This window comes from Lepisosteus platostomus, chromosome 6 (genome assembly GCF_059453375.1).
Source record: "Lepisosteus platostomus isolate fLepPlt1 chromosome 6, fLepPlt1.hap1, whole genome shotgun sequence".
In the NCBI taxonomy this organism is placed as follows: Eukaryota; Metazoa; Chordata; class Actinopteri; order Semionotiformes; family Lepisosteidae; genus Lepisosteus; species Lepisosteus platostomus.
In genome coordinates this window covers 65,111,175-65,138,384 of record NC_142616.1, presented here as the reverse complement: position 1 = coordinate 65,138,384, position 27,210 = coordinate 65,111,175, and the positions used below count along the sequence as shown (strand labels likewise).

The following is a 27,210-nucleotide window of genomic DNA, read 5'->3' as shown; positions in this document are numbered from 1 at the left end:
AAACACAGCTATCATGATTAATGTTAACTTTGTAATTGGCGTCTAATGTCTATTCATCACTTAAATCTGTTTCTTTATTAAGACCATCCTAATGCAATAAATTAAGCACTCTTGTGTCCTACTTGGCAGTGTGATTAATGGTGCTACAGACTGAGTCCTTCACACACCTAAGCACAGACTAACTATTGTAAATGTCAGTTGTTGTGCCCAACTTCTACAAGCAATTTTTTTTTGTTTCCCATTAATAAAGAAAACAGGAGTTGAAAGAGCTATTATAATTAGGGGTGACATCAGAGGGACTTATTGATTCCTGCTTCCTTTGTGTTTTTTAAAAAATAATCCATGGGATGGCTGATCGTTTCCGTGTGATGCACAATCAAAGGCAATTTTAAAACAGTTTCAGAAATGCAATCATTGAACTGACTGAAAGAAACTTACTGGTTTTCATCCATGATTTCTTTCTCTCTTTATTTCAGTGGTTAGTTTTGTACATCTAAGAAATCTGAAGAGTTCAAGATTGCATTCTCAGGCAGGAAACATTTGATCCCAGTAAAGTACAGTGGCTTAATAAATGTAAGCATCAGATATTCTGCATTACAAATCTACAGTATTATATAAATGAATTTCCTCCAGAGAGAAGGGCTCTATGAAACACTGATAGATTAAAATGCATTGTGGATCTATTGAAAATATCTTAACGGACAGCATTGTCTGTATGTCTTATGTAAAAAAATAAATTAATAAGAATACTTATCTGTGTAATTATCTGTGTTTCAGGAAAGGATATGAGAATATAACAATACCACTAGGTGTCATAGAAATAAGCACTAGGCATTAGTACAAAGCAAGAAATTAATCATACCTAAATTAATCTGCTATGACTTCTGGCTCAGTTTACAGTAAAAGCCTTGAACACTTCAAACTTCGAAACAGGTGAGGTTATCCCTCGGTCCTTTTACTTTTATTCAAAGAACTTTCAAAATTGTATGACCCTTGGCCTCCAGAATGCAAAAATCATTCAACCTTCCAATAATTTTCAGCACATGGGTATTTAAAAATGCGCTGCTATTAACACAATGATGATGGTAGGCTGATAGGAACAGTTAACAGTGCTATATGACAGAATTGTGTCATTCTAATCGCCTTTTCTGGGGGAGGGATGGCTTTGGCAGCTAAAAGGTGTTCAGTAGGGTAATCACTATGTAAGGAACCATGAAAATTTCAAGGGTGAATAAACCTTTCTTCACAAAATTATATACTGTTGTTTTTACAGCATAAATCAAATCAACCATAATTTAAAGTATGCAATTTAAATACCCATAGCACATTTAAACAGGCTTACTCTGGATAAAAATGTGTCAGTATAATCAGCAATTATCCATCATTTCTTCCATCCATTACCAGAAGCAGCTTGGCTATCGACAATTTCAAATTAATCAATAGTAACAAGGTCACTGACATAGGACAAAATCACTCACAATCTGTATTCAAACATTTGAGGGCATGCAACGCAAAACCATTCAGAAGGGGTGGAGGGAAAAGCATTCTAGAGTTCAAAATAAAGAAAGCACAACGTGCACAAACTAGCACAGGTGATTCTTCCATTTATCCATCATCAGAAAGCCACGTATTCCTGGTACAGATCACAGCAGCCCAGAGCACAACCTGGAGGCAGAGGGCTCAAGGCAGGGCTACAGTCACTAATTGCAGGGGGCGCACACACGTACAGTATACAAGCACAGGGGTGATTCAGAGACACCAGTTAGCCCAGCCAGTATATCTTGGTAATGCTGAAGGACTCCAGATAGCCAGTGGGTAACACACAGAAGAATCCCTGGTCTGGCAGGAACTGTGAGGATCAGCCCTCTCTGCTGCAAACCAGGTGATTCATACTGTATGTGTGTCCAGCTTTCTCAGAACTTTGTTTAAAAAGTTTTAATCATTAGAGAACACATTCATCAGCCTGAATATACAGTAAACATGAGGCTTAAGAAGCACCGTGTTGTAGATCGTTCTCAGGATAAATACGGCTAGGGGACTACCATCTTGAACAGAATGTAGTCATTCTCTGTACATCAGATGTCACTTCCATTAGAGTTGTTGATCACATTGCCTATTATGTTCTTGATCCCTGGCTTATTCAGGAAATGGCTGGATGAGATCCTCAGATCAATTAGCTACTAACTTTCAGTCTGAGGACGTTTGTTTGTAACTGTTCTAATGTATGAAAAGGATATACAGTAGGTTATGTAAGCAGTAATTGCAAGCACAAAGAGGAAGAATAATGTGGATTTGACATAAAATGGGAAAAAAGGCTAATATCTAACCATTTGATTTTTATATACTGTATGTGTGTTTTCAGAAGTGGTATTCAAAATAAAGCCTTTCTTTTTTACACCATCCGTGTTTAGTAACATCCCTCTCACAGATGCACATTTTGATCTCAAACAGTTTTGCAGCAACACACAGACATTCCCCTTTTTGTTACAGTATGTGCCTTATTGGTCAGTTGCGGGCCTTTATGGTCTATGAAAGGAGAACTGCACACAGACCAAAGGTCAGTAGGTTTGACGCATGGAAGGAAGTATGAAATAATTGACCTTTCAAAACAAATCCACAATTACTGCAGACAAAACAGACTGTAAGCTTAGTTTTAGTCATTTTTTCTCCATGCATTCTTTCTCTCATTGTTTTACAATCTGATTACTGTTTTTCACTCAGATGAATGCTCATTAATCCTAACATTTTGTTTGCTCCATTTTTTTTCACAATGTTCATTAAGAAAACAAAATGTAGCATTGTCAAAAGAATGATTAAAACAGAGAAAAGAGAAATATTCCGGTATTTCTGCGTGATGTTGGTTACCAGAACAAACACAAAACAAAGAATCCACATTTTCACACAGGACACTGCAACATGTAATTAGACACAGCTAATCATATACTGGCGCTGATGACAGATAAAGGTTATGGTGATGGGGGTGGCTGTTTCATTACTGTTGTTGTTGATTGCATTCTTATCTCTGGTGATCAGTGGCGAAACAGAATAGCAACTGATGATAAATGGTACCGAAGAGGATATTTATCACCATTGTTCACATTTATCACTAGCAGGTTTGTAATAGCACATGAGCCCAAGAATCCTACACAGTGAACATGACCAGAATGGCTACCAGCTAATTTGTGAAGTAATCTATTCTGTGTCACCAACACACAAAAACTTTAAAATACATTTAAAAACAGCAAAAAGTAGCCTCACTGTTAACCAAAATGGCAATTTTTGGCATTTTCTTGATTTCTGATATGAAACCAGAAAGTAATTTAGTTAATTAAGTGACATCTTAGATTTCTTCATGTCTTCCAACAATCTCTGAACAATTAAAATTTTCAGGTTTATCTATGATTTTATTTTTAGCATTATCAAGAATCAAAACTCTCCATTTGCAAAAGGTTACATTGGTTTAGCAAAGATCTTGACAAAGTTGTTGACAATGATGGACTGGAAGTATTTTCTATTACTGTTGCTTATTGCTGACAAGCTCTGGGTTGCTGCATCTCTAACAAGGAATGTGGACTTTGTGACACTGGAAGGATGCATAATGCTGTTATTAACTACTGAAAGACTCTTAATTTACTTATTAAGCTCATTTGCATTTGTACTTTCATGTCTTCAGAGGATCATAATAGGGAAACAAAAGTCTTTCAGATGAGGTGTTAAAATAATTACACCTAGAAAGAAAAAATAAGGAAAAAAACTCAAGAAGCAGTTCAGACATCACAAACATAAAACACAGCATTAAAATATAATTGTGTGTATTTAAGTGTTGTATAAACCCAATGTATTTACCTTAAAACACTCATGGAAAACATGTCAACAAGAAGAGAAATAGCTTTAGGCAACAATAAAATATTAATTCTACATGACAACGTTGCTCTTTTTCGACGTAGCTTAAGCTGTATTGACTTAATATAGAAAATGTCTCCCTCAGAGTTTTTGCTCTTCATTAAATTTGTTTTTCTAAACCATTGTCTCCTGAAACGATTAATTCAGTAGGTAATGACCTGCAAGCATTAAACGCCCAAGCTAACATCAAAAATGCTTTTAATATTTGGTTATTATGCATGCTTGCTGAGAGCATGTAGTATAGTTTCGGGAGCTGTATACAGTACCAGCATCCACGTTCTAATCCACAGCATTAAAGAATTATCTTGCATGGGTTAAAGACACAATCATGGACTGAAGGAGTAGGTAAAGTGAAAGTCCAAACCAGAGCACAGCGGTTCAACAGGCCCGACCTCATTCTGGTTATCACAACATTAAGCATACGTCTGTTGCAGTTATTACCCCAGAAATGTTAGTCTCAATTTACTGTTGGATGGACTGGAGCAACTGGGGCCAAGCACCCCACTCAAGAGTACTACAGCAGTCCAGTATCTGCAATCACACTTGAATCCACAACCTGTCAACTGTGTCTCCAGACGTTTACCCACAGTACAACACTGTTCTGTCCTCTGATCTGTAAGAATACTTCACAGAAATGCTCCTTGTTGGATACTGTGTACTGAACTATTACAATTGTACGTTATCCCTACACATCCTGTGTAGGCAAATCTTAAAAGCTGCTTTAAGAAGTTAAACAGCTTTAACAGAATGAAATATTATTTACTGAGTTCATGCCACCCCTCACAGCTCTCTGTCGCTCAAATGAATAGATAAGGATCACTGTAAGGACACTTGACACACTGGCTAAACACTGAACAAGCATCTGTTTCTGTCAATACTCTGCTGTGCAGAGACTTCTCTGCCTTCTTTTAACACAGGCCAACATTATATTCAAAAGGAAGTTTCTAATAATTTGCTATTGCTCAAGCAATAAGCTCAGTGCAATGTGAATAAAGGACAGATTTAAGGTGCACAAACGTGGTCCTGGCACAGTGTGCCTGTATGTCAAAACAAATAACTTTTAACGTGACACTGCTGCAGCTGTTCCACAGGTCTCACTTCTTCTGCCACCTAGTGATGAGTTATAAGAATTGCAATAGAAATGCATCTCAAACTCCATTTATTTTCATTGGGACAACCCTGAGACACTTTACTTAAGGATGCTATAGTAAATGAATAATGCTTCATATAATGCACATATTTAAAAGATATAGCGCATAGTGTAAACACACTGGATGACACATAATTGATTTCCATTACTTATGCCTAACATTTAGCTGCCTAAATAAGAACAATAAGGCTGGTACTAATTCCATAGATTTATACTGTACCAGTTCCAAATAATTGATCTTTCGTGATCAGTCAAGATTAACAGAAGACAAGGAAAGGCATGAGGGACCTCTCTGTAAAAGATACGGATACTTTGTTACGTAATTCAGGGCACACTTGTCTTGCAAATTTCGTCAACATTAGTTATTAAGTTATAAGTCAATTAGTTATTGACTATGATCAGCACATTTCGCACACACCTATGTATTTATTTATTTTTATTTATTTTGTTTGTTTTTTGTTTTATAACTATTCTGATGTCTGTTTTGCTTGTCTTGGGCTGGACTGCTGTAACGCATCAATTTCCCTATGGGATTAATAAAGTATTATCTATCTATCTTATTACAGGAGATATACTAGGTTTAGGTAATTAAACTTTCTTTTCTTTCCAGTATCTTAGCCTTTTAGTTTTATAAAGCATCAAATTTTGCAGGTTTCCTTTAAAGAAGCAATAGGAATCTGGGGGAGACCCATAAAGATTTTTTCTTTAGTGCCATCTCCTTAAGAATATTTTTGGCTGAATGATACTGTACATTACCACACGGGTACCCCCACTGGAAAGATAAAAAGGAAAAATATCAGCTCTGCTAGTCAATCTCCAGATACGAAATGGATCAAGCAAGCTGATACTTAAAGAATATAAAGGTCAGAAACACTTGTCCCAAACTAGAGAGGGGTTAGACCTCAACGATGCCCTCTTTGAAATCTGAACCAGCTCCCTCAAGAACATCACCACTCTCAATCGGATTATGCTGGATTAGCCATGTGTTCTAGAAAAAGCTAAAGAGCAATTCAAAAAGTATTAGTTCAAATAAGGATCATCTTCTTTTTTTTTGTGGTGATTGTGTATGTTCATGCACTGTTTATATGAAGACATACTGTACGACGGTCACATACTCTGTGAAAGCCTTATCCTAGCTTGTCTACAGTACATGTATAATTTATGTAGGAATAAAGCTTTCACTTACTCCTTTCATTCCTATTTAATATAAATCAGATTAAGCATGAATTGTGATAGGGGAAAGCATATAATTTGAAGATCGTACTAAAAATGAAAATTCTGTTCATGTCAAGGAGAATATACTTTGTTTTTCCACCTTGCTGTGACCCCCAAAGCTTTTAAAAACTTCACACACTGACGTAAATTGAGGTGAAGCAGTTAAACTGCCTGATCGACAAGATAGCTTGGTGTGGACAAAATTGTCTTTCAACATGACAGAGGAGATTCTACTCATGTTAATAAAGGGCATCTCAACCCAGATTTTCAATTTACAATTCCAACAATTGCTAATGCCACCAAATGTCACCAAAACGATCTTCTACGGTACTATGGTGGGTGTTTTTCTAGTTTCCTTTTCAATGTGGATAAATACAATAATCACAGTACATACGATTAATCTCTTGTCTTGTTGACATGACTTCAAGGTTGCGTGGGATTCTGATCTGAGTTTGTCCTAAATACAAGATCTTGTGTTTTTAGTCCATTGTAGTCACTACAAATTAAGGGTGCGTGTCTTCATGTTGACACAACTCGGAAGTTCCCTGATTCTTTTACTAAAAATGTAATCGTGAAGTAGAAGAAAAATATTGCCAACATGATCAGGTACAAACAGCAGCCTCATTGATTATTTTACAAATTCTACTTGATGTGCATTTTCAAGGGAGTCAAAAATTGCATGTATGCAGCACAACTAAACGTTCTTTGAATTCAAAACAGAAAGATACACTCGAGAATTAAAGTCTGAGACAAAGGAATGGCTGTCTCACAGCAAAAGATGGAAGATGAGAAGTGGGATGCAGTTTAACAAGCTGACAGGTGTGCTTACCAGTGGGTAACAAAGGGTGCAGGATACCTATATCCATACACTGTACCTAAAATTATTTTTTCAAGTCTTAGGGTTCCCTAAGGACAAGCTTATAAACATCATACATTATAGCAAAATACATTTTCTTGATTATATTCAATGCCTCTCCTTGTATACTATTCTCTTATTTTCCTATTTGCAGATTTATTTTCAATCTCTTCTATATCAGTGGTTTGCCCTGGAGCAGTTCCATGCTGTTATATTTTGATTATCAATGCATGTTAAGTACTGCCACCTTTTTTTTCACTGCATCAGCCTCATTAGCGAAGACAGCAAATAAGATGTGTATATATTCTCATCGTTGCCTTATCCCTAATGTACAGATTATGGCATAAAACAAATACATACACTTTTCCTCTTAGATAACATGGCGGACATTTGTTGAGTGGATACAATTTGGAGTTATGATTTTAATGTTATTTGACACCAGATATGACAATATAAAATTTATCATTTTTATTCCTTTTTATTTTTTCTCATTTCACAGAATGCTGATTTAATGCTCTCACACACTTCATTTTCACCATATCTGAAATGCAACAGTACAGAACAAAAAGGGCAAAGGTCCTTTCAGATCCAATTTCATTGCTCTTTCATTCAATAAGCTCACAACTTTGTCTCTAGGCCGTGTGGAGTTTTGATCCATCTAGAAGCAACAAACTGTCTCTAAAGTATTAATGCACTGTTCCTTTAATTCTCAACAAAACTATTGATAAAGCCATGAACATGAGCCTCTGGCACTAAGAAGAATAACTGATAGTACTGCGGTGGACAAGTTATAATGCATCAGAAAAATGGTAGGCTTCTAAGTTTATGATGCCCACAAGCTCACTACAAACAAAGTGAATATTGATTTTGACAATTTCCCTTTAAAGCTTCAATTTTTTAGCATGTGTCATTTCATCGTGCAAAGGTAATAGAAACTTCCACTGATAACGTGAACTGGTAGGAGGCTAAAATAAAAGCTGTTTGCAGTGGCTGGAAGCCATCGACTGTCTGCATCCAGCAGAGCTGAATTATCTCTTCTACTATGAGCAGTTTTGAAGTATTTCCATGCTGTCGACACGTGAGAGAATCGGTTTCTTTCCCCTTCCTAAGTGATTATAAAAATGCAATTACTTTACGGTGGTACACTTCCACTGAGGAAGGAACTTAGGGGGCATTTTCTTCTCATGGTGCTAATGAAGAATTTCAGTTGGTTCAACTGTCATGCCCCGAAATATACGGTACGGTAAGTTGCTCATATATATCCCATTGATTTTATTAGAATAATGTGTACTTCTACACTGATAAGAAATATAAGATATCGACTTTTGGGAACATACTGTTTTGACTATAAAATAAATTTAGAAATTAAAACTATAAAATTAAAATTAAAGCTATAAAATTAGGCAAACTTAAGCTTCACGGTGATAATAAGTTATTTAAGATTGCAGTGGGAGAAGATTTTTTTTAAAGATGTTAGAGAGTGGGGACCTGCTTCAAACAGCAAACAGCAAATGAACAATTAAAAATGTAACTGAAAAATAAATATTACTAAAGAAGAAAATAGACATCAATTCCATGGAGTCTTCTCCAGGTGTACAGGGGAGAGAGGAAGCAAACCGGCATGATATGGAAGACAAAAGAAAGGACTAGAATGGATAGGGAATCTGAAAAGCAGGTTAAAACGATGGAAATTTGGGATACAAATTGTGGAAGGCAGCATTCTGTAAATGCATAGAATGATTACTATGAGATTAGTCAACGTTGAGAGCTGGGGAATGTGGAAATCAAGTTGAAGCATAATCTAGGTTTTTGACGTCTTGTCTTGAACCTCTGTGAGAGGATGCAGGCAGAAAAGGTCAGTGTAATCACGGGCAGGAGAGGTAACACAGGAAACTATCGGCTTGGAGAGACGTTTGATCCTCACTGCTTTGACATGTTCCCTGAAACCGTCAGCCCGTCTCCTTCCTGTTTCAATGACGTCAGCGGCAGTACACTTTCTGCACGAGAAGCAGTAAGTGAGTCAAGGATGGACAAGCATGATGCTGCTTGTGTGGTCTTGCCGTTTGTGTGGTCTTGAAATGGCCAGATCGGTCTTGTACATCTGCACTCTCAGGTTTTCTTTCTTTCATTTCCTTGCCAGAGCACTCACCCTCCCTGCTTAACACACCTGGAGAGGCTCCACGACCAAAATATACAAGTTTCTGTCTTTTGTTTTTTACAGCATGTAATCAACCTCTACTTGATGGCAGAATTAGTTATGTAAAACAAAATATGAATTTATATGTAAGCACAAAAACAGAAGTAGCTAAACAAAAATATCTGTTTCCTGTTATGTTATATTACTGATACACAAAATTAATGCTCACACAAAACCATATACAGGTATACTATAAAACTTATATACTAAAACAGTGGCAACAAAGTGTCATTCCAAAAGATAATCTTGACAGCTTTTATCTTTAGAACTTTCTTAATTTTTAACAGGATCGTAGCTAAAGAAGAGCAGAAAAGCATCATACTAGAGACAATTAATATTAGTGTGGAATAACAAGAATCCAGTTACCTTTTTTGCTCAAAAGTGAAATATTTCTAATGTATTCTACCTGAATTACACCTAAAACAACAGAATAAAGCATTTTAAACACATTCTGTATATTAGTTGTACTTATATGTCAATTTGCTCAAATAAACGTGTATTTTAATTTTTGAATGCGGTGTGAAATACAGTATGTTCTTTGTTCCACTTTAATTCTTTAAGAATAATAACTCAATTGAATGTAATAATTTAAAAAAATGTTTGTAATATGAAGAGAATTATGTTTAAGATTCAAATTCCACAAATGCATTTTGCACTTTATTCGACCATTGGTCCATTTATAGCTTCAATTATACGAATTATAATGTATATATTGTATTTTTTTTCTCTTATAAAATATATTGACACTTAATTGCATTGCATAAGGTGTGGATATGTGATTACCTTTGCATTTTAAACTGAGAATATTTGCATTAAGGCCTGGAAATAGCAATTATTGATCAGTGGAAGCCTTAGGTTCATCACCATAATCCCAGCTTCTAAATGTCTGTATCTATTCAAGGATCAGTCTACCTTTGGAGCATCTGCATAGAGGCTTGTACATTTAACCTTGAAATGCTAGAATTTTCCAATACATAGAGGAAGTGACTTTTTAATACAACCTTGAGGGGGAAGGGGAGGATAGAGAGCAGTACCACAAACTGTGAAATATGGCTCCCTATTTCTCCGTTATCAGTGAGAAAGCTCTGCTCATACATGTACCATTTCCTGAATGCTGCCAACATCACACACACGTAAGTCATTCGCCTCATTAAACACTTTACAGCCTGTATTCTATATCTGAAAATAACAATATTTGGCCAGCTGAGGAGATGTATCCAAGTTACAGTTCACGGCAGGTCCATTATGAATTGCGTCGTATCTGTTTTTCAATACAAGAACTACCACTTATTTTTGGTTCTATTTACTGCAAATAGAGTGAACAGCTGTTGTATAATTAATGTATAATTGTACACTGAAAATTGAGACTTAATCATTAACAGTTCACAAACAGAACTTATTCTTAAACACATAGTCCGTTACATAAGAATCTGTTACTTTATCCGGCTCTTAAATTGCGACACAAGACACTGTTTATCAATCTTATTTCAAAAATACTGAACCAAAGGCCTTGATATTCAAGGTTACTTTAAAGAAGGCAGAGTCCTTTCTTCTTCAGGCTTGGAAAACTAGATTGTTTTAATGACCCTTAAATCGTTTTTAATGTAGTCAGTAACAGTAGCCCTCTTCAATGCAGCAATGAATAACCACAATAAATGAACTTATTACTGTTATTGTTATTTAATTTATCTCACTCCTTTATCTATGGTGACTTGCCCTGAAACCATTAAGACCTCCATTGAGAAGGGCGATTCAGAGCTACTTTGAATTTACAGCAGGCAGTCTCGGAAAGCTCTGGAGTAGTCACAGGTAATATTTGAAAGCAAATATATATTTCAATAATACAATATATTATACAGTAAGTAATATATTATAACAATATATTGTTTCTATAACAATTTATTGTTTAGATTATAACATTTTATTTTACTTGAAGTGGCAAAATGTTTTTCAGGTTCAGGTTCTCATTTGCTGTTAAATTGCTGTTACTAAAGGCTACTATTCAATTTCAGATGTTTCTAAATCAAACTCGTTCAGTAACATTATTTCAAGCAAAACAGCACCCAAGTTCCCTCAAGCTTGGAATAAGCTTGTCCTTCTTAGCTTTTCAGGAATGCCATGTGACAGACACATGCACACGAAAAAGACAGACTGATGTTTTGAGAACTCCTGTGAACGAATGCCGTGTTTTTATCACCATTACTTATTGCAAGGAAATCAACAGAATAATTAAATTTAATTCCACTCAGGGGCACACACCAGTAACAGTAAGCCTGAAACACTGAGTTACTCTGCAGAAAAGGACATTCAATTCTCTTAAAAATGTATCTGGAAACTGTTCTTGTCACTGTATGAGCATTTTCACAATACAGAATATGATTATCAATTATCCTAGGAATTTATGAACTAACCACATACTGTACTGTATATATATATTGCAGCCTCAAGTAAAATCTTGATTTTCTTCCTTGCCGATTAAGGTATTTAATTTTAATGTACAGTCATAAAAATGTATGTAAAAATGTACATACATGAAAATACCCACATCATTCTACTTTCCTAGAAACATATTCCTCTTCTTTCATTAAGATTCCTTAAAGTCATACATTAAGAAATAATTTCTCAAATTTTTCTTTTCCATGGCATTAAAAGTTGGATTATCATGAAACATTGAGCAAAACAATTTCTTCTACACTGAGACAGGAAGGCAAAACACAGAGGTGTGCTTCCTAATGAAGGAAATAAATATTTTTGTGATTATGAACATAACATGTTTTAACTTATACAACTTTAAATATATATATTTTTAAATATAATAAAACAATTGGAGAAATGTACATTTTGAATAACATTACAAACACAGTAACTGTTCCACTTCCTAATTTTATGACTTTTCAATCACAATAATATCCACAGAACTCAAAAAGGACCAGTTATAAACTGTGACTGAACAGTGATGAAGGAACTGCACTGTTATCTGCTGGACACACTACATCAACGAGATTTGAAAGCCCCTTTATTTTCTAACATTTTAATGTCAAAGAGCATAGATTGTAGAACATGCATTTTAAAACGCAAAGTGATTATTGTGGCCAAGATTTTCAAGCAGACATTAAACTGAGGCAAAGAACTCAAAATCCCTAATTCCACTGTGATACCACACTGTGCTACCCTCTGCATGTTCGAGTCAAATCCGCTTACAATCTTCAAGACACAGAAGACTAAGGGTCCAGGAAAGAAGACAATGTACATTTGTCACATATCTACCTGAAAATGACCTGGTGAGGCTATGCAAGCGAGCTAATTTATATTTAAATTCTATCAGAGGAACAGCAGTTACCACAAATGATTTTGCCAACCACTCTGTGGAGCAAGAAAGTGCATTCAGCAGGAGGCTGACAGTTTCTTTTATGGTGCCAAATCTTTGTGACAGCTGGAAAAATTCTGGGAATTATCCACGCTATCAAAGCAGCCTTTCCTTCCTTTCCTAACAGTAACCTTGCTGTACAGTAAACAGTAAAGCCTTAGAGCAGATTTGGATAGGTTGAGGTTGGCAAACAGCAGTTAAAAAATTAAGTAAGATAATCACTTTCTTGAAGGTGGGAGCTTTTTCAATCACTGGTAACATTAATTACCTGAGGAAATCATGCAATGAATTACAATCATAGTCTTTGGAGTAATAATTTGTGTAACACAGCAGTGTAAATATGTTCTCAAAAAGGAGACCGAATATTGCTACAGTACATCTCAATTCATTCCGATTTAGAAAAGATATTTTCAACAGAAATACATTTGCATTTGCTGTACTTAGCCTTTGATGATCCTAGCTTTTAATCAAGAGAAATATATAATCTGTCTTTAAAATGCCATTATTTATTTACAACAGTTATAGCACAGGTTAAACTGATCAATTGCACCAGCTGCCTTTTTACAAGCACTGCAGCAATATTTACTATTTATCTGTTATTAGTACATTTAAAAGACTAGGGATGTGTGGAATGTGGATTTCTCGAGATCCTTATTTTTAAAAAAAAATCTTTGCAATTCCTAAAAACAATAAAACATTAAATGGAATAATATATTATAACTAGAAATGTTAAATAGAAAAATAAATTTAAAATGAATATATGTATTATCATTTATATCATTTATGTCGTTGAGAAAGGATAATTGTCAAAAACAGATTTCACAAACCGAGTTTTCAATTGCATCTGAACAACAAAGTACTCTCAAGGAGAAACAGAAGTGCCACACTTTTCTGGCCTTTCTTAATTTATATTTTGGCCATTATAAAATTTGGTCATAAGGGATCCATCATCATTAATGCTCACAACCCTGCCATTGCCATCGCAGCCCACTAAAATATTTCTGCCAGATTAAAGGTCATCTAAAAAGTTTGTTCTGCAACTGAATTACGAAAAACGCATTTTGAATATTATCAATGGCCTTTTGACATTAAATTTATTCTACAACAAAAATGAATTATACCTGACCTTAATTGAATAGTCTTACTCATGAAAGCACACATGAGCAACTGATACTTAGAGCCTGTTCATGATGGAATTTTCTGCATATTTTTTGCATATTAACTGCATTTTATTAGCTTTCATGTGTGTTTATATGCTGACCACTACCTGTTTTAATAATGTATTTAGCTTCTTCCTGGAAATAATATCAGTCGGTATTTCTGCAGTGCTAATGTTTAGGCAAGCAAGCAAGGGTCGTGTTTTAGGTTATATAATTTGCTGAGAAAAGATTTACTTTCTGATCAAGGCTTTTAGAATCACTTCTCAATCCTTATTTGAATTTAATAGACTCAGTCCTATTTTTCTAAGTCTGCGCAGAGAACACCGGCGCAATACCCAGCTGTGCAGCTGAAAAGGGAAGATAACCACAGTCATTCCTCTTATCTGTAATGATGTAATACATCCTAGCACAGGTTCCAAATGACTGGGGAATAATGGGATTGTGGAACTGCAGAGATGCTACACAATACTATAGTATTTCTTCTCTTCTACCATCCACATGTCAGCAAGATACTATACTGTATGTCATACAGTATGCTGTTATCAACCATTTGAAATGAAACGTTAGACTCTGTATCCGTTATATGTTTTATCTACTTCTTTACAGACCAGTAATAAAATGCATATTAAACTGAAAACCCCACGAAGATTTGAAAGAAATTGCAAAGATTTTTTTTTTACGTCACAGTTTTGCTTATTTCAATTGACTAATTCGAACATTTCAAGTTCCATAGTTTTGGCTGCAAGTAATACAGGCATTTTGCCAGCGAAAGCAAAAATATATGTTCTATAGCTACTCCGTGTGGCAAGCTGCTTGCCTAGGCCTGCTACAGTACAACCTGATATTTACAAAAATGTGTATGTAGATATATTGTGATAGAGGAAGAATGTGGCATCTTCAACAGGAAATTGTTAGCCATCTTTTAATATTAATTACCTATTTTAGGCAATAAACCTAACATACTTTGTTAGCACCCATTTCTTAGAATTCCCAGATATTCATTTTTGTTTCTTTCATATTCTTATCAAAACAAACATTTTTGAAGATCAATATATACAACAAGGCATGCTTTTTTTCCCCAGAATCTGTTTAAATAATCGAATTAAGGGGCTCATTAGCTTTTGTATTTTTGTAAGACCCTCCTCATTTTTTTTTGTTTTGAAATTGCCATGTTTGCACGGCTTAAGCATTATGTTTATATAACAATACTGTTCTGAAAAAAACAATAAATTCTTAGCAAGTATACAATGCAGTAAATACTCTAAGGAATCTTTGATTGTATGGGCTGTGGCACGTTGTTTAAATCAAGGTGCATTTATAGCTACTGTACAGTCATGCATACAGAAGTAACATTGTAAATGGCAGGAAAATCTATGGCCAATTTAGCTACTTACCAATTAAGCCACCTGGTGGTTTAATCATGGAACACATCTATAAGACTAGAGAGGATAAAAAATTACAACCATCTCCACCCCCTTCACTCTCCTAAATGAATAGTTTTAAAGTATGTCGCTTCAATAACCTATTTTAAATGCAATGCAATGTCCACGGAGTCCATAAATTTATATTACCCAAAAAAGGAAAACAAAAAAAAACATTGAGGCACCCTTTGATACGGTACACATGCATAACTGGACAATACTGCAGTGCTAAGGACTAATCTTTGTTTTAAAACCTGTTCGTAAAATCACACAATCAGCAGCAACTGCCCTTGAGCCTCCAAGATACTAAATTATGTTTGTGCAGCTTAACACAAAAGAAAAACAAACACTGCTGTAAACACTGCTTGTAATTCTGAATTCTGGAAGTTGACTTTCTTTAAACTGGAAAACAATCATCAAACAGATGTGCTAAAAAAAAAGACTTGCATGTTTGAACAAAAAGAAATACCTTTTGAAGCAACTGTGAACCTGAGTACTTGGCTGAAATGGACTTGATTTCACCTCCGAATGCAGAGGCCCATAACTTCACACTGGAAATAAAAAATAATAATAAAAAATCAGTCTACAATAAAATATAAAATAGCATTATTTTATCTCACATCTCACAAAGTCTTACTGGATACCACGTATGAGAAATGACTGAATTCGCATATCATATCACCTGAACACAAAGGTGAGGAGATACTGTTCCCACTACATCCATTTATTTTGCATGATCTTTACTCACCTCCCAATACAGCTCTGCAGGTTGTAGGGACCCGACCCGTGAGTCAATATGCTAAATACTGTCAAAGAACGCTGACAATACATTTTCTTTCAGTTTTCTATATATTAAAGGTTGAAGCCCCTTTATTTTAAACTGCAAAGCCTTGTTACAACACTAGGCTTTTCAACAGTGCAAACGCTGTTGAAAAGACAACAGTTTTAAAGTGAATTTAATTTTTAAATGCTACCTCATGACTTCTTATACAGGAACGGCGTTGAGCGGTACAGAATTGTAGTGATGCTGCAGCCGACAACTTCGTCGCTAGGCAACAAAAGTTTTACTCATGCCACTCAGGGAAAAGGTAAATAAAATTTCGAATTGAGTGTCCAAAAGGGGCACGCTATTAGTAAATAAATGGTTGCACAATTAGCAACGTCAATTTTCACAATTTTAAAAAAATGTGCAACAGTGGAATATGTTATTAAAACCTAGTGTTTCTTTCCGTTGCAAATAGGGCCCGAGTTTCCTCGTTTCACATAATATAAAATCAACCGTCCCCAGTTTTAGGCTATAAGACATTTTCCCCCCCTCTCTGCATTTCAAGCCATAATACAGTATGTATTATTCCGTAGCTCTAGAAAAGTTTGTTCTGTTTTATAACCGGCCGTCTATAAAAGCTTGTAGCCGGGCTACAGACGCAGATGCACGCCCCGTGCAATTATTGCAATGCAATAGTTTTGTAGTTTGCATAAAAAGAACTATTCAACACTTACACAGATAGAGGAATACCCTGGTGGGACTCAACCACACTAACGACTGTCATGCTAAGTGTTATCCACAGCAGAAATGAGAAGCCACAGAACACACGCGAATTGTTCAGATTCCACAGCATCTTTCCTCCTGTTACTGTCCGCAACCAGTTCTAGGGTTAGTGCACAGCCGCTTCTGTACAAGAGGGAAGAGCCCTGTTATCCTGGATGGAGAAGGAGGAACGAGGCGCCGAATGAAAGAATCACGGTTTCCAATTCATATTTTAGACTTAATAGGTCCCGACGCTCTGTCAACAAAATTAGAAACGGATGCAACGGCTTTTCCCAGCGTGGCGTCTTCGCTCCCTGACTTGTGCGGTCTTAAGATGGAAGGAATGGTTTCGCCCAGACACTTCGGGGTATAGTTGCTTGCGACTCCACAGTAAGCAAAGTCCGATAGACTAGCAGGGGTGACCTAGTGCTTCTCCAAAGTGCCCTTTCTCTGCAAGAGAGTAAGGTAGTGAGAGGGAGGGAGATGCGAAGGGAGGCAGGGAGCGCAGACCTATCGAGTCCTGCGACGAAATCTTCTTCTTTTTTTTTTGTCTGTTGCAATTTACGGAAAGATTTCTGACTGGGACAAAGAAGAAGCCGTAGGTTCTCTGTTTTTTTTTTTTGTATGTTCGCGATTATACTTATAATAGCCCCCCTTCAGCCTTCACGTTAGATCAAGTCATGCAGTTGTGCAGGTTCACTGAAGCAGGGTATTCATAGAAAAGTGCTGACGGAAGCCAGGAAGAGAGAAAAGACAGGAGAGAGGTAGAGAGAGAAAGAGAGAGAGAGAGAGGAACACAGCGAGCCAACTACAAAAATATAAAAAAAAGTCAGATAATTTCCCCCTCCAGAATGCATGTGATGAAATCCGTTTTGCTGGAAGGCTGTCAAGTGGGCAGTGTTTAACGTGGCTGCTTCACAGGAGAGTGTACACCCACCCCACAGCTCTGGAGTCCCAGTTCATTCAATGCAGCGCCGCATGACAGACAAGAGTTACACCGCTTAAGCAAACTACGAGGTGAAGTCAGGCAATTTTGAAAGGAGGAAAACGGATATACCGGGCTGCGCCTTGTACAGAAACTCGTTTTGACCGCTAAAACCCCGTCTTCCATTAAATAAATGTTAGCCCTGTCTTCCAAAAGGTCAGTGTGAAGATGAACCAAAAAAAAAACAAGATGCTCCAGTTTTCTTTTAACTGACCGCCCGTTTTTTGGTGTACTGGAGCAAGCGAGCTGTTTCTGAACTATTCGCTTTAAAACGCTTTGTGAATGAAAGGAAGTGCACCATAAGTAAATCAATGCGGGCTAAGTGACTCAAGCCTGTGAATAAATTATTAATTTTGTGCCTGTGTGGGAACCCCTTGGTAAAGTCTGGAGATAATGTACACATACTGTACAGGAGCTATATTTATATACAGGAAAGGATCGCGACGCTATCTGGTAGAGCGCTGGAAAGTCATTTGGGAATATTCTCACTGGCAGGCTCGTTGTTCTGACCCCCTTTCCCCCGTCACACAATTAGAGGCTGTGTTGTTTTCTGTTTGCTGTTTCACTGCAGTGCCTGCTGTTTCTGAAACTGGAAAAGGTCGCGTCGAGTCGCAGCCAGTTTAGTCGAAACTGAAGTACAAACGCGCAGAGGCGTTTTTGTTTTGTTTTTTGCCAGTGTGCGACATTTAAACCTCGGGTCTTTTTTATTCGTGGGTCTTTATAGTGAATGTTTTCGGTTATTCGTCAATTAACATACTGTAGCAATGTTCTATCTGATGTAACAAAGATCAGTTAACTTGAAAACTCATGATAGAGGGACAATTTACATTTTTTTTTGACCCACAATCAGCGAATCGGGGCTTTTTAATGACAAAATCTGAACTTTTGAAAAATTACCAGGCTCAAAAATAGTATTTGGAAAACAAGAATACGGTACACATCATGTGTCTCACACAGTACTGTGTACAGTTCGTCGGTAACTGGTTTGTGCGTGTTGAGCAGTCAGAAGGGCTACAGTAGGGCGCATCGCTCTAATGCCTCCTCATGCAACATTTGCTTCGAAAATGTTCTTGTCCTTTTAAGTATGAGAGAGAGAACACGTGGGGTGGAAAATGGATTTTGTCAATCCAACCAAGACTGTTCGCCCTTTAAAATACAGATAGAGTGTCCTCTGGTTACAACCCAGCCGCACAAGAAAGTATTTAAAATGTCGCTTCCAGGCATGTTGGTAACCTTACAAATAATGTACAGTACTACAGCACACGGAGAGGCAGCAGCGGCCGGCTGTATCCTGGATGTGTTATACAGTATATAATACTGAGATTTCGTTAGACCCCACAGGTTGTTTTTCAAATGCACTTAACTTTCCAAACTGTTAAATGTCCCGATGTATCTCTCCCTCCCCCCAAAAAAGGACTTTTTAGTTACAGTTTTCTACAGGACAGTCCATAGATTTATTGACTACTACTGTTACCACAATAATAAACAATGTTCTATGTACAAGTCTCTGCTTTCCATCAGCCCCAACATCTGTCTTGTGTTTTAAAAGATCCTGTAAACACATTATTTAATTTATATGTATTTCAACATAATGTTCAAGAACCCACCCATCCATGTTCTAATCCTTTTATCCAGTTCAGAGTCGCAGGGTAGCTGGAGTCTATCCCAGCAACAGGCGCAAGGCAAGATACACCCTGGATGGGACGCTCGTCCATCACAGAGGTGACAGGCACACGTGCACTCACACCAGGGCCTCTTTTACCAGAAGCCAGTTACTCTACCAGAATGTGGTTGGACTGTGGGAGGAAACCAGAGCACCTGCAGGGATGTACAAAAAATCTTCCGTTTTTAAAGATATGTTGGAAACATCATACTTTTATTAGTTTTTTTATGCATAGTCTAGTATTTTAATTAGATCTTTCAATCAACAGAGAGGCAGCTGCCACGGTCGGGAATCAGATCTCTGATCACAGATTGCGGCACTCTTCATTTATTACATTTTAATGATGGCTTTTATTAGGCGTCATCTTTATAAATTTTCATTTTTTCCATGTGGTTTATTCAAGTTATTTCAGTGCTACGTTGAAAAGGTGGCAGATAAAGCCCTCGGGGTTTATTTCTGTTTTTATTGGAGTACACATCGCCTTTTAATGTCACACCTGACCCATGGGATTAGTTGCAGTTCATCCTGCCGATGTCCCTAAAACCCATCATTAATAGACCCTTCTAGATTAACCATATTTTCATCAAAGATGGCGCGGACAGTTAACCCGTCTCTTTTTCATATGGAGGATAGGAGGAAAGGCGGCATTCACGAAGAGTGATAATTCATAGCTGGCTTAGTCTGAAGCAGTGTCTTTTACACACAGATGATGCTGTGTGGACAGCTGGGATCTGTCCTTCCTATCAATACCTGATTTTACTCGCAAAAAGAACCCCCAGATGCTAATAATCTGACGCCATTTTTGGCAGAAGGTTTATGATGACTGTACACCTACGATGTATTATTGTTCCTCAGCCCAACACTCCAGATCCAGACAGTGTGACTAGGTGTTCGTGTCTCATGCTTCACTAACCTGCCTTTCCAAGCATTTAAAGAGACATGCTGAGAATATAATGCCGTAATTTCTCGGCAGAACCTATCTTTAAGGCTGTCCTTTCTGCCAAATGGCCATTTCAGTAAATGCACGAAGAAAAAGAAAATTAACCCACGTTATCAGTGTAAAAACAACATATATCTTTACGGTATTAAATCTGATGAAAAAGAAACTCTTGAACACTAAAATAAAATGTAAGTTAGGATGACTGCTATTAATGATGATGACTATAATAATTCTATTGTATATTTGTCTGTGTTGATTAATAATTAATTTAATTTATATACTGTATAGCAGTTTTCACTACAGGATCCTTAAGGATTCTTAACATTAAGGAGAATATCAATAATAATAATAATAACCCACGTCATCCATCACCCACCTGTGTGACACACAGCATTTATTCTGCACGAGCTGCCCCACTACACAGCAGATCAGGTAGAGGAGTGAGAAAATGCTTCAACAACTGAATTAAAGGGGAGCACTAATGAGGCCAGATTGTTCAGACCCAGAGTAGAATGCCGATGGTGCAGTACTTGTGTACAGTGTATTGTCCATATCTTACATTATGTCAGTATTCTCCTTTATTTCTCTACCTCAGATGCATCTGACAAACACTACAATCCATCTGTATGCAAGAGTGCTTGATTATGTCAGCGCTTCAGTGTAGTGGTTTAATCCACTCCCACTCATTAATTTCACTTAGGAATTCAATTTGTATTCGGATTCTAGTTCAAGGCAAAGGCTAGTGAGAGTATCTTTAAGGCTTACACATTTGTAAGACTCCTCTGTTTGCAGCTTCACCACAGAAGAATGTACTGTATGTAGATAACGTGAATTACTCCACACGAAAATATAATTGGCTTTTAGTACCATGTACAGTAGGGTGTTGCCTTCAGATGCATGCTTACCACCTACACAACTGAACAGAGATGCAGCATGTTCCTCTTTTCCTTGAAAAGGGAGAAACAGGCAAGTGTCTCCAAGAGACCATTTAAATGTTATTTATCTCCAGTAATGGAAGAATAAAGGGCTAATGCTGGAATTATTGAGTGTAATGACAAAAGGCAGGGGGCACAGTGGTGCCGTGGTCAGAACTGCTCCCTCACAGCGCTGGGGCCCTGGGTTCAATTCCTGGAGTACTACAGTATCTCTGTGGAGTTTGTAAGTTCTCCTTGTATTCACATGGTTTTGCTGTGGGTGCTCTGGTTTCCTCCCACAGTCCAAAAACATACTGGGACGTTAAACGGCTTTTGGGGAAATTGGTCCTAGGTGTGACTGTGTGCTTGTCTGTGTTGGTGTCTATCTGTCCCGCGATTGACGGGCGTCCCCTCCAGGGTGTAGGCTCCCATGTGCCTGTCGCTTGCCAAGACAGGCCCCAGCTCCCCCTGACCCTGAATTGGGAAAGTGGCTAGGTGGAGGACAGAAGACACATTTGCAAAGACTCATATCTTTGTAAATAGCAGAATCCCTAAATTAATCAGAGAAGTGGAGTGTCACATGGGGGGAACTACTGGTGGGAAAGGTTTGTCAACTGGAGTAGCCATCTGAACAGATGTACAGGACATTCAAAAGCTATAGTTCATAAAGGTATGGTGTTTGGGAGAAGTCACAGGATGTTATCATTTTTTTGAAGTGCATGCATGGACTGTAAACATCACACGGCCTCACCTGGTGTAGAGAGGAGCGCCCACCATTTGAAGTTTTCAACTCAATTGTGAAAAAACTGAAAAGGAAGTGTTAAGGTCGACAGGGTGTGTCAAGTCAGATACCCCAGTGTGAGTGATCGGTGTCTTGCAGGTGTTTTGGCTGGATTCTTGTTCTTTTCTGTCTGTGAAGCAGCGTGATGACAATGGCAATGACTGATGACAATGTTGGGAATTTTGAGATCCTCCCACTGTACTTATACGATACTTAAAACCTACACTGCCTACCAACCTTCTGTTTTTGGTCTGCCAACACTGCAAACGCACTGAATACAGGTATCTCTGACTTTACAGTATACTGTATATGTGTCCTTGTCTCATACCTGATCTGTCTTCCGACTACAAAAAAAATCAGGCAAAATGAACTTTAAAGTAGTAGTAAATTCTGATTGAGTCGATGTGGAATATATGTATATACTGTAGCAAGATATACAAGTCTATTCTTTTCTGTTCATCTCTTTATTCCTTCCATAAGGTATGAGAATTCAGAAATTAATCAGTTAAGAGAATATATATACAGAAGATAGTGGACATTCTCAGTTGACACCCCAGGTAGGGTTAGGGTTAGCATTCACACACTACGTAGACAATTTTTAAGCTCAAAGATGGATTTTGGGGCCCAAGTCAGGTTTAGGACGAGTGTTTTTTTTTTCTCCAATCTTAATTTCTTTTTTTCTTAAACTCCCTAGGGCCTGGCGCGGGGCCCCGAGAGGTAATTGTATCCCAAAACTGAGTCGGTCGGATCAAAAGTTGTAACCAAACATTATTGAATCTCATTCAAATGCAAGAGGTTCTATCAGTGGTCTTGACTGTTTCCCACTCATTCTTTTTGGTTTAAGGAACATGCCAAAATCCATTTTACAGTGATTATGAGCATATTTTGCACACACCTAACTGTATATATTTTATTTTGTATTGCCGTCCTTATTTTATCTTAATTTCTAGTCTATTCTGATGTCTGTTTTCGCTTGTCTTGGGCTGGGCTGCTGTAACACCTCAATTTCCCTTTGCGATCAATAAAGTGGTATCTCTCTAAACAGTATTTGGAAAACAGAATTCACTATTGCATTTCACTCACTTTTTTATATACAGTCATAATTTAATGCCAAAATGGGCAAATAATAATTTCTATCTACTAACAATTAGTCACATATTATAAGAGCAAGAAAGTTTAGCAGTTTATCAGGAAGCTTTCTTTGATTTTCAAGAAAAGGCATACTAAAAAGTTACCACAGAAAGGAGCTTGTGTTTGTCTTGCATAACAAGAACTTAATGGCAAGAATCCATGATTGGATATAGAACTATTTTTATTGCCAAGCTGCACTTTGAGTCTCAGAGCAGGTTATAATTACACGGTAAATTTAAAACAATCATCACAAACGCAGGCTTTAGGGGGTAGGGGATAGTGTGTGAGCTCAGATGTTAAGAGCAAGCACAGCATACAATTGTCACTCAAGGCCTTGTGCTGCTCCTGTTTCAGGCAGCAAAGAAGGTAGTCTTCCTTTTTGCAGCATATTAACATGGGAAGCCTGTGTCATCAAAAGGACTATATATTTTCTCTCTTCAACAGTGAATATAAATGTTCTCCCTTCAGAAATGTAAGTGCACTACTGTGATAATTAACTAGAAATAATTACAATGCACTTGGCAGATTACAGCACAGCCTTGTCAAAAAAGTGGACATGTTTTATTTATGGATATTCCCCACTGGCAATGTTATAGATCTGATACTGACACAGATGTTAAAAGGTGACAAAATAGCTTTACTGGTACATGCTATATATATATTTGCCTCTCAAATCATTCAGATAATTGTATGTACTTTCAATCATGATCTCTAGCGACATTAAAACTGATTTCATACCAGCTTAGGATACTGATCAAGTCATGTATTTACTTAATATCACTGACCTTCTTTTGTTCTACTGTTTATACCTCTACTGTACTGTACAGTATGTGTAATAAATTATATGTAATAACATTGTTATATATTTGGCAGAATTGCTTAGTTTGTGAGGTTACATTACCCCTCCCAGACCCAAAGAGGCCCAACATTAAGAGCAAAAGAGATCATCAAAGTCAAGATCACATCTTGATGATTTTAGAGGATTTGAAATGACTTACTGTAGGTCCTAAACTGAACCTCTAGGGGCTCTCTAACAATGCTACTTAAATGGCCATGTTGACATACATTTTCAAGGTATTAGTGCAGTACACAGTTTTTTTAGGATGTGCAGTAGCTCAATTTCTACTTTTGAGAATGTCTGTGGCTGAAACAAGTCAGATGTATTCAGTGTTTTTTTTTTTTAATTTATTGCCTAACAATAATAATGATAATTAATACGAACAATAAAAAATACTTATTCTTATGGGGGGTGACACATCTGGCCTTCAGTTTAAAACCTGTACAGTCTGTTTGGACTGCTCTGCTTGTCACTACAATACAGCTGTTCAGACCGGTATACTGTGAGTCAAGCTGGCCATCAGGGGGAGTCATATGTCAAAGAAAAATTGCTCTAAAAAAAGCCAGGCATTGAAAAGGTTGTGAATGCTCTTCCACTGACTCAGGTCCATTAGTGAAGTGCTATACAGCTGGAATTTACAGCAATTGCTTTGCTGAAACAGAGGTCTATCTGCACCTTGATTTAGGGCAGCACTGCATGCAGGAGATTTAAACTCAAATACCTGGCCCTCTTAACTAAAGTATCCCTATACTAAAAATCTGTCAAAACTGACAATACCCAGGACTTTTTTACCTAAATGTCGCTGCTTTTAAATCCTCGACTACATGCAGTATTAAAAATCACTAGGAACAGGTATACTTTTGCAACCAAAAATGGTCTTATAGACGAGTAATATTAATTTTCTTCACCTTAAATTATATATACAGTATTACAAAACTGCATTTAATTAACATATGTTCTGATATAAACTGTAAACCATGAGGTCATATAAGGCAACAGAGCACATAAGCATACAGTATTACATGCATAACCAGAATCTGAGAACGTGCCAGTTACTGTCGTACACGAATGGGCTCATGTTAACATCTGAAGAGGGAACAGGAATTTCAGACGTGCACAGCAGCCTTTAGTGTTCAGAATGGCATAAATTGCATCTGACAGTACAAATCCCATTAGAGTATGTGGTGGTAAAATTATTCAATGAATAATTCCACTTTCACATTTGTTGAGCTGCCTGTCTCCAGACATACCACTGATAATCAACACACTATTAATTTTCCTAATACCAATTCACCGTATTTCTTAATTCTGCATTTACATAGATAAAGTGACTGCTGCCGAGACCAACTGGCTCAATAAAGCTTCACCCTCATTTATGATATATATTTGGAAATACAGTAACACCTGTACTGTATGTTTCTATCTATGCCATACCCTGTACACTTACCTCATATACACTTAAGTCACACAGTATGCGCATATATGTTTTTTATGTTAATGTAGAGCTGATACAGTACATTTCTCTCAAAATAAATGGTTTTTAAAAAATTAAAGCTGTCTGAACATTTTAAAATAGAATTTTAAAACATTATGCTAGAATTCTTCCTTTCATGTTCCTCTGCCAATCAAATGTTTCTCCCGGAGCAAAATGCATTCGGTTGGAGGAGGGAAGTCTGCTCGAAACACCATTACTTTTAACAAGTCCTGCCACTGCAAAACTGTCAATAGTTATTTGTGGGCTTTCTACTTTTTTCATTTGGAAAAGAAAACAAAACCGTATGTTTTAAAGCACCCAGTGTGATCAGTATGGCGACACTGAGAGTGTCACAACTTTAAAATCGGGACCTGGTAATTACATAGCAGTTGGTGGGAAATAAAATAGCACACTCAGCAAGTGCAAAAAGACTGCTTCGGGCCGTCTTTTGGGAGTATAAAGATTAATCTATCATTAAAGGAAATCTGTAGAGCAGAATGCATGTTACTACTATATGCTTAATTGCTGTTTAAGGCAATTATGTACTCATCATTTCTTTAGCATACAGCTACAAATCTTAACATAAGGCAGTTTTGAAAAGCAGTGAATTCTTTTACCTTATGGCCAAATATTGTACTGTAGATGTTCTTCAGACCACCAATTTTGAAAGAAATGAGGTCTCTGCAGCATATCTGTAGTGAATCTATTATATGTAAAAAGACAAAACGAAATGTGTGTTTTTTTACTGACAAGCACACAAGGGAAAATTTGTCTAATTCATTCATGGAAATTAATTAGATTTCTAAACGGCAGCTGCATTTGATGCTGTATAAAGCAAAGGTTTTTGGAATTTAAAGATTCTGACCAACAGTGAGAGGAGGCATTCTTTCAAAGTCATCTGGTTTCCTGCATGTTTCTCTTACTTCCACCAAAATCACAACAACAATAATCAAGCATGGTCACTCATTTCTAAAATTACCTTCTATATGTGTACAGAACCCTTCTCCAACAATTAAAAAATTTCACAAACTGAGCTTCCAGATACGGCGGAGTTTGTGGTGCTGTTTCTCTTACTCTGAAGAAGTGAAGGTTCTCACATTTTAAGGGAGTTATCATATTTAAAAGATTTGGGATGATTAAGCAGAAGGTGATTAACACGTTGTAAAAAAAAATCCATACAATTTTATTTTAAAGGTCATGCCAATTAACCTGCCTTATTGACAGGTTATAAAATTAATCCACCTCTCGCAAGAACGTCATGTGCATAAGCAACAAATAATGCTGCCGACCGAAAGAGTGCAGTGAATAAAGCTGGTGCTACAAGGCTAATCAATAATTAGTTTAATAATTAGATCATATTTTAAAGAAACGGAAATTTTGCTAGTTGTAATGTGCTGATAAGCAGCAAGATAGACCTCGTTTATTTTCACGTGTCAGTGGTGAAGCTACGGGCTTTTTCTTAGCAACTTCAATCCATTCGTGTGGATTCCTATAGCTCTCCTTATTGATTGCGCAGAAGAACCCAGTGCCAAGATGAGGCTGTAATTTGAAGCTTAGACTTCTTAATGTGTTTAATGAAATTTTAAACAAAAGTTCAAGAAAAGGTCGCACACTTCCACCTGCCCATGTATAAATACAGTAAACACTCGGTTTAACGGACTAGCAGGAAGGAATTTTTTTTGGGACT

At 37.0% G+C, this 27,210-nt stretch overlaps 1 protein-coding gene across 2 annotated transcripts in view; it reads right to left on the bottom strand.

Moving 5' to 3' along the window:
• Nucleotides 1-17,585, bottom strand: part of cacna2d3a (calcium voltage-gated channel auxiliary subunit alpha2delta 3a) — a 179,279-nt gene extending 161,694 nt beyond the window's left edge. For both annotated transcript variants that reach the window (XM_088636978.1, XM_088636979.1), the window contains exons 1-2: nt 16,770-17,585; nt 15,739-15,820 (exon numbers count right to left, since the gene is read on the bottom strand). In XM_088636978.1, the coding sequence (XP_088493104.1) occupies nt 15,739-15,820; nt 16,770-16,888 (201 nt within the window). In that variant the 5' untranslated portion in view covers nt 16,889-17,585. The remainder of the gene's footprint in view (nt 1-15,738; nt 15,821-16,769) is intronic.
• Nucleotides 17,586-27,210: the final 9,625 nt, after the last annotated feature.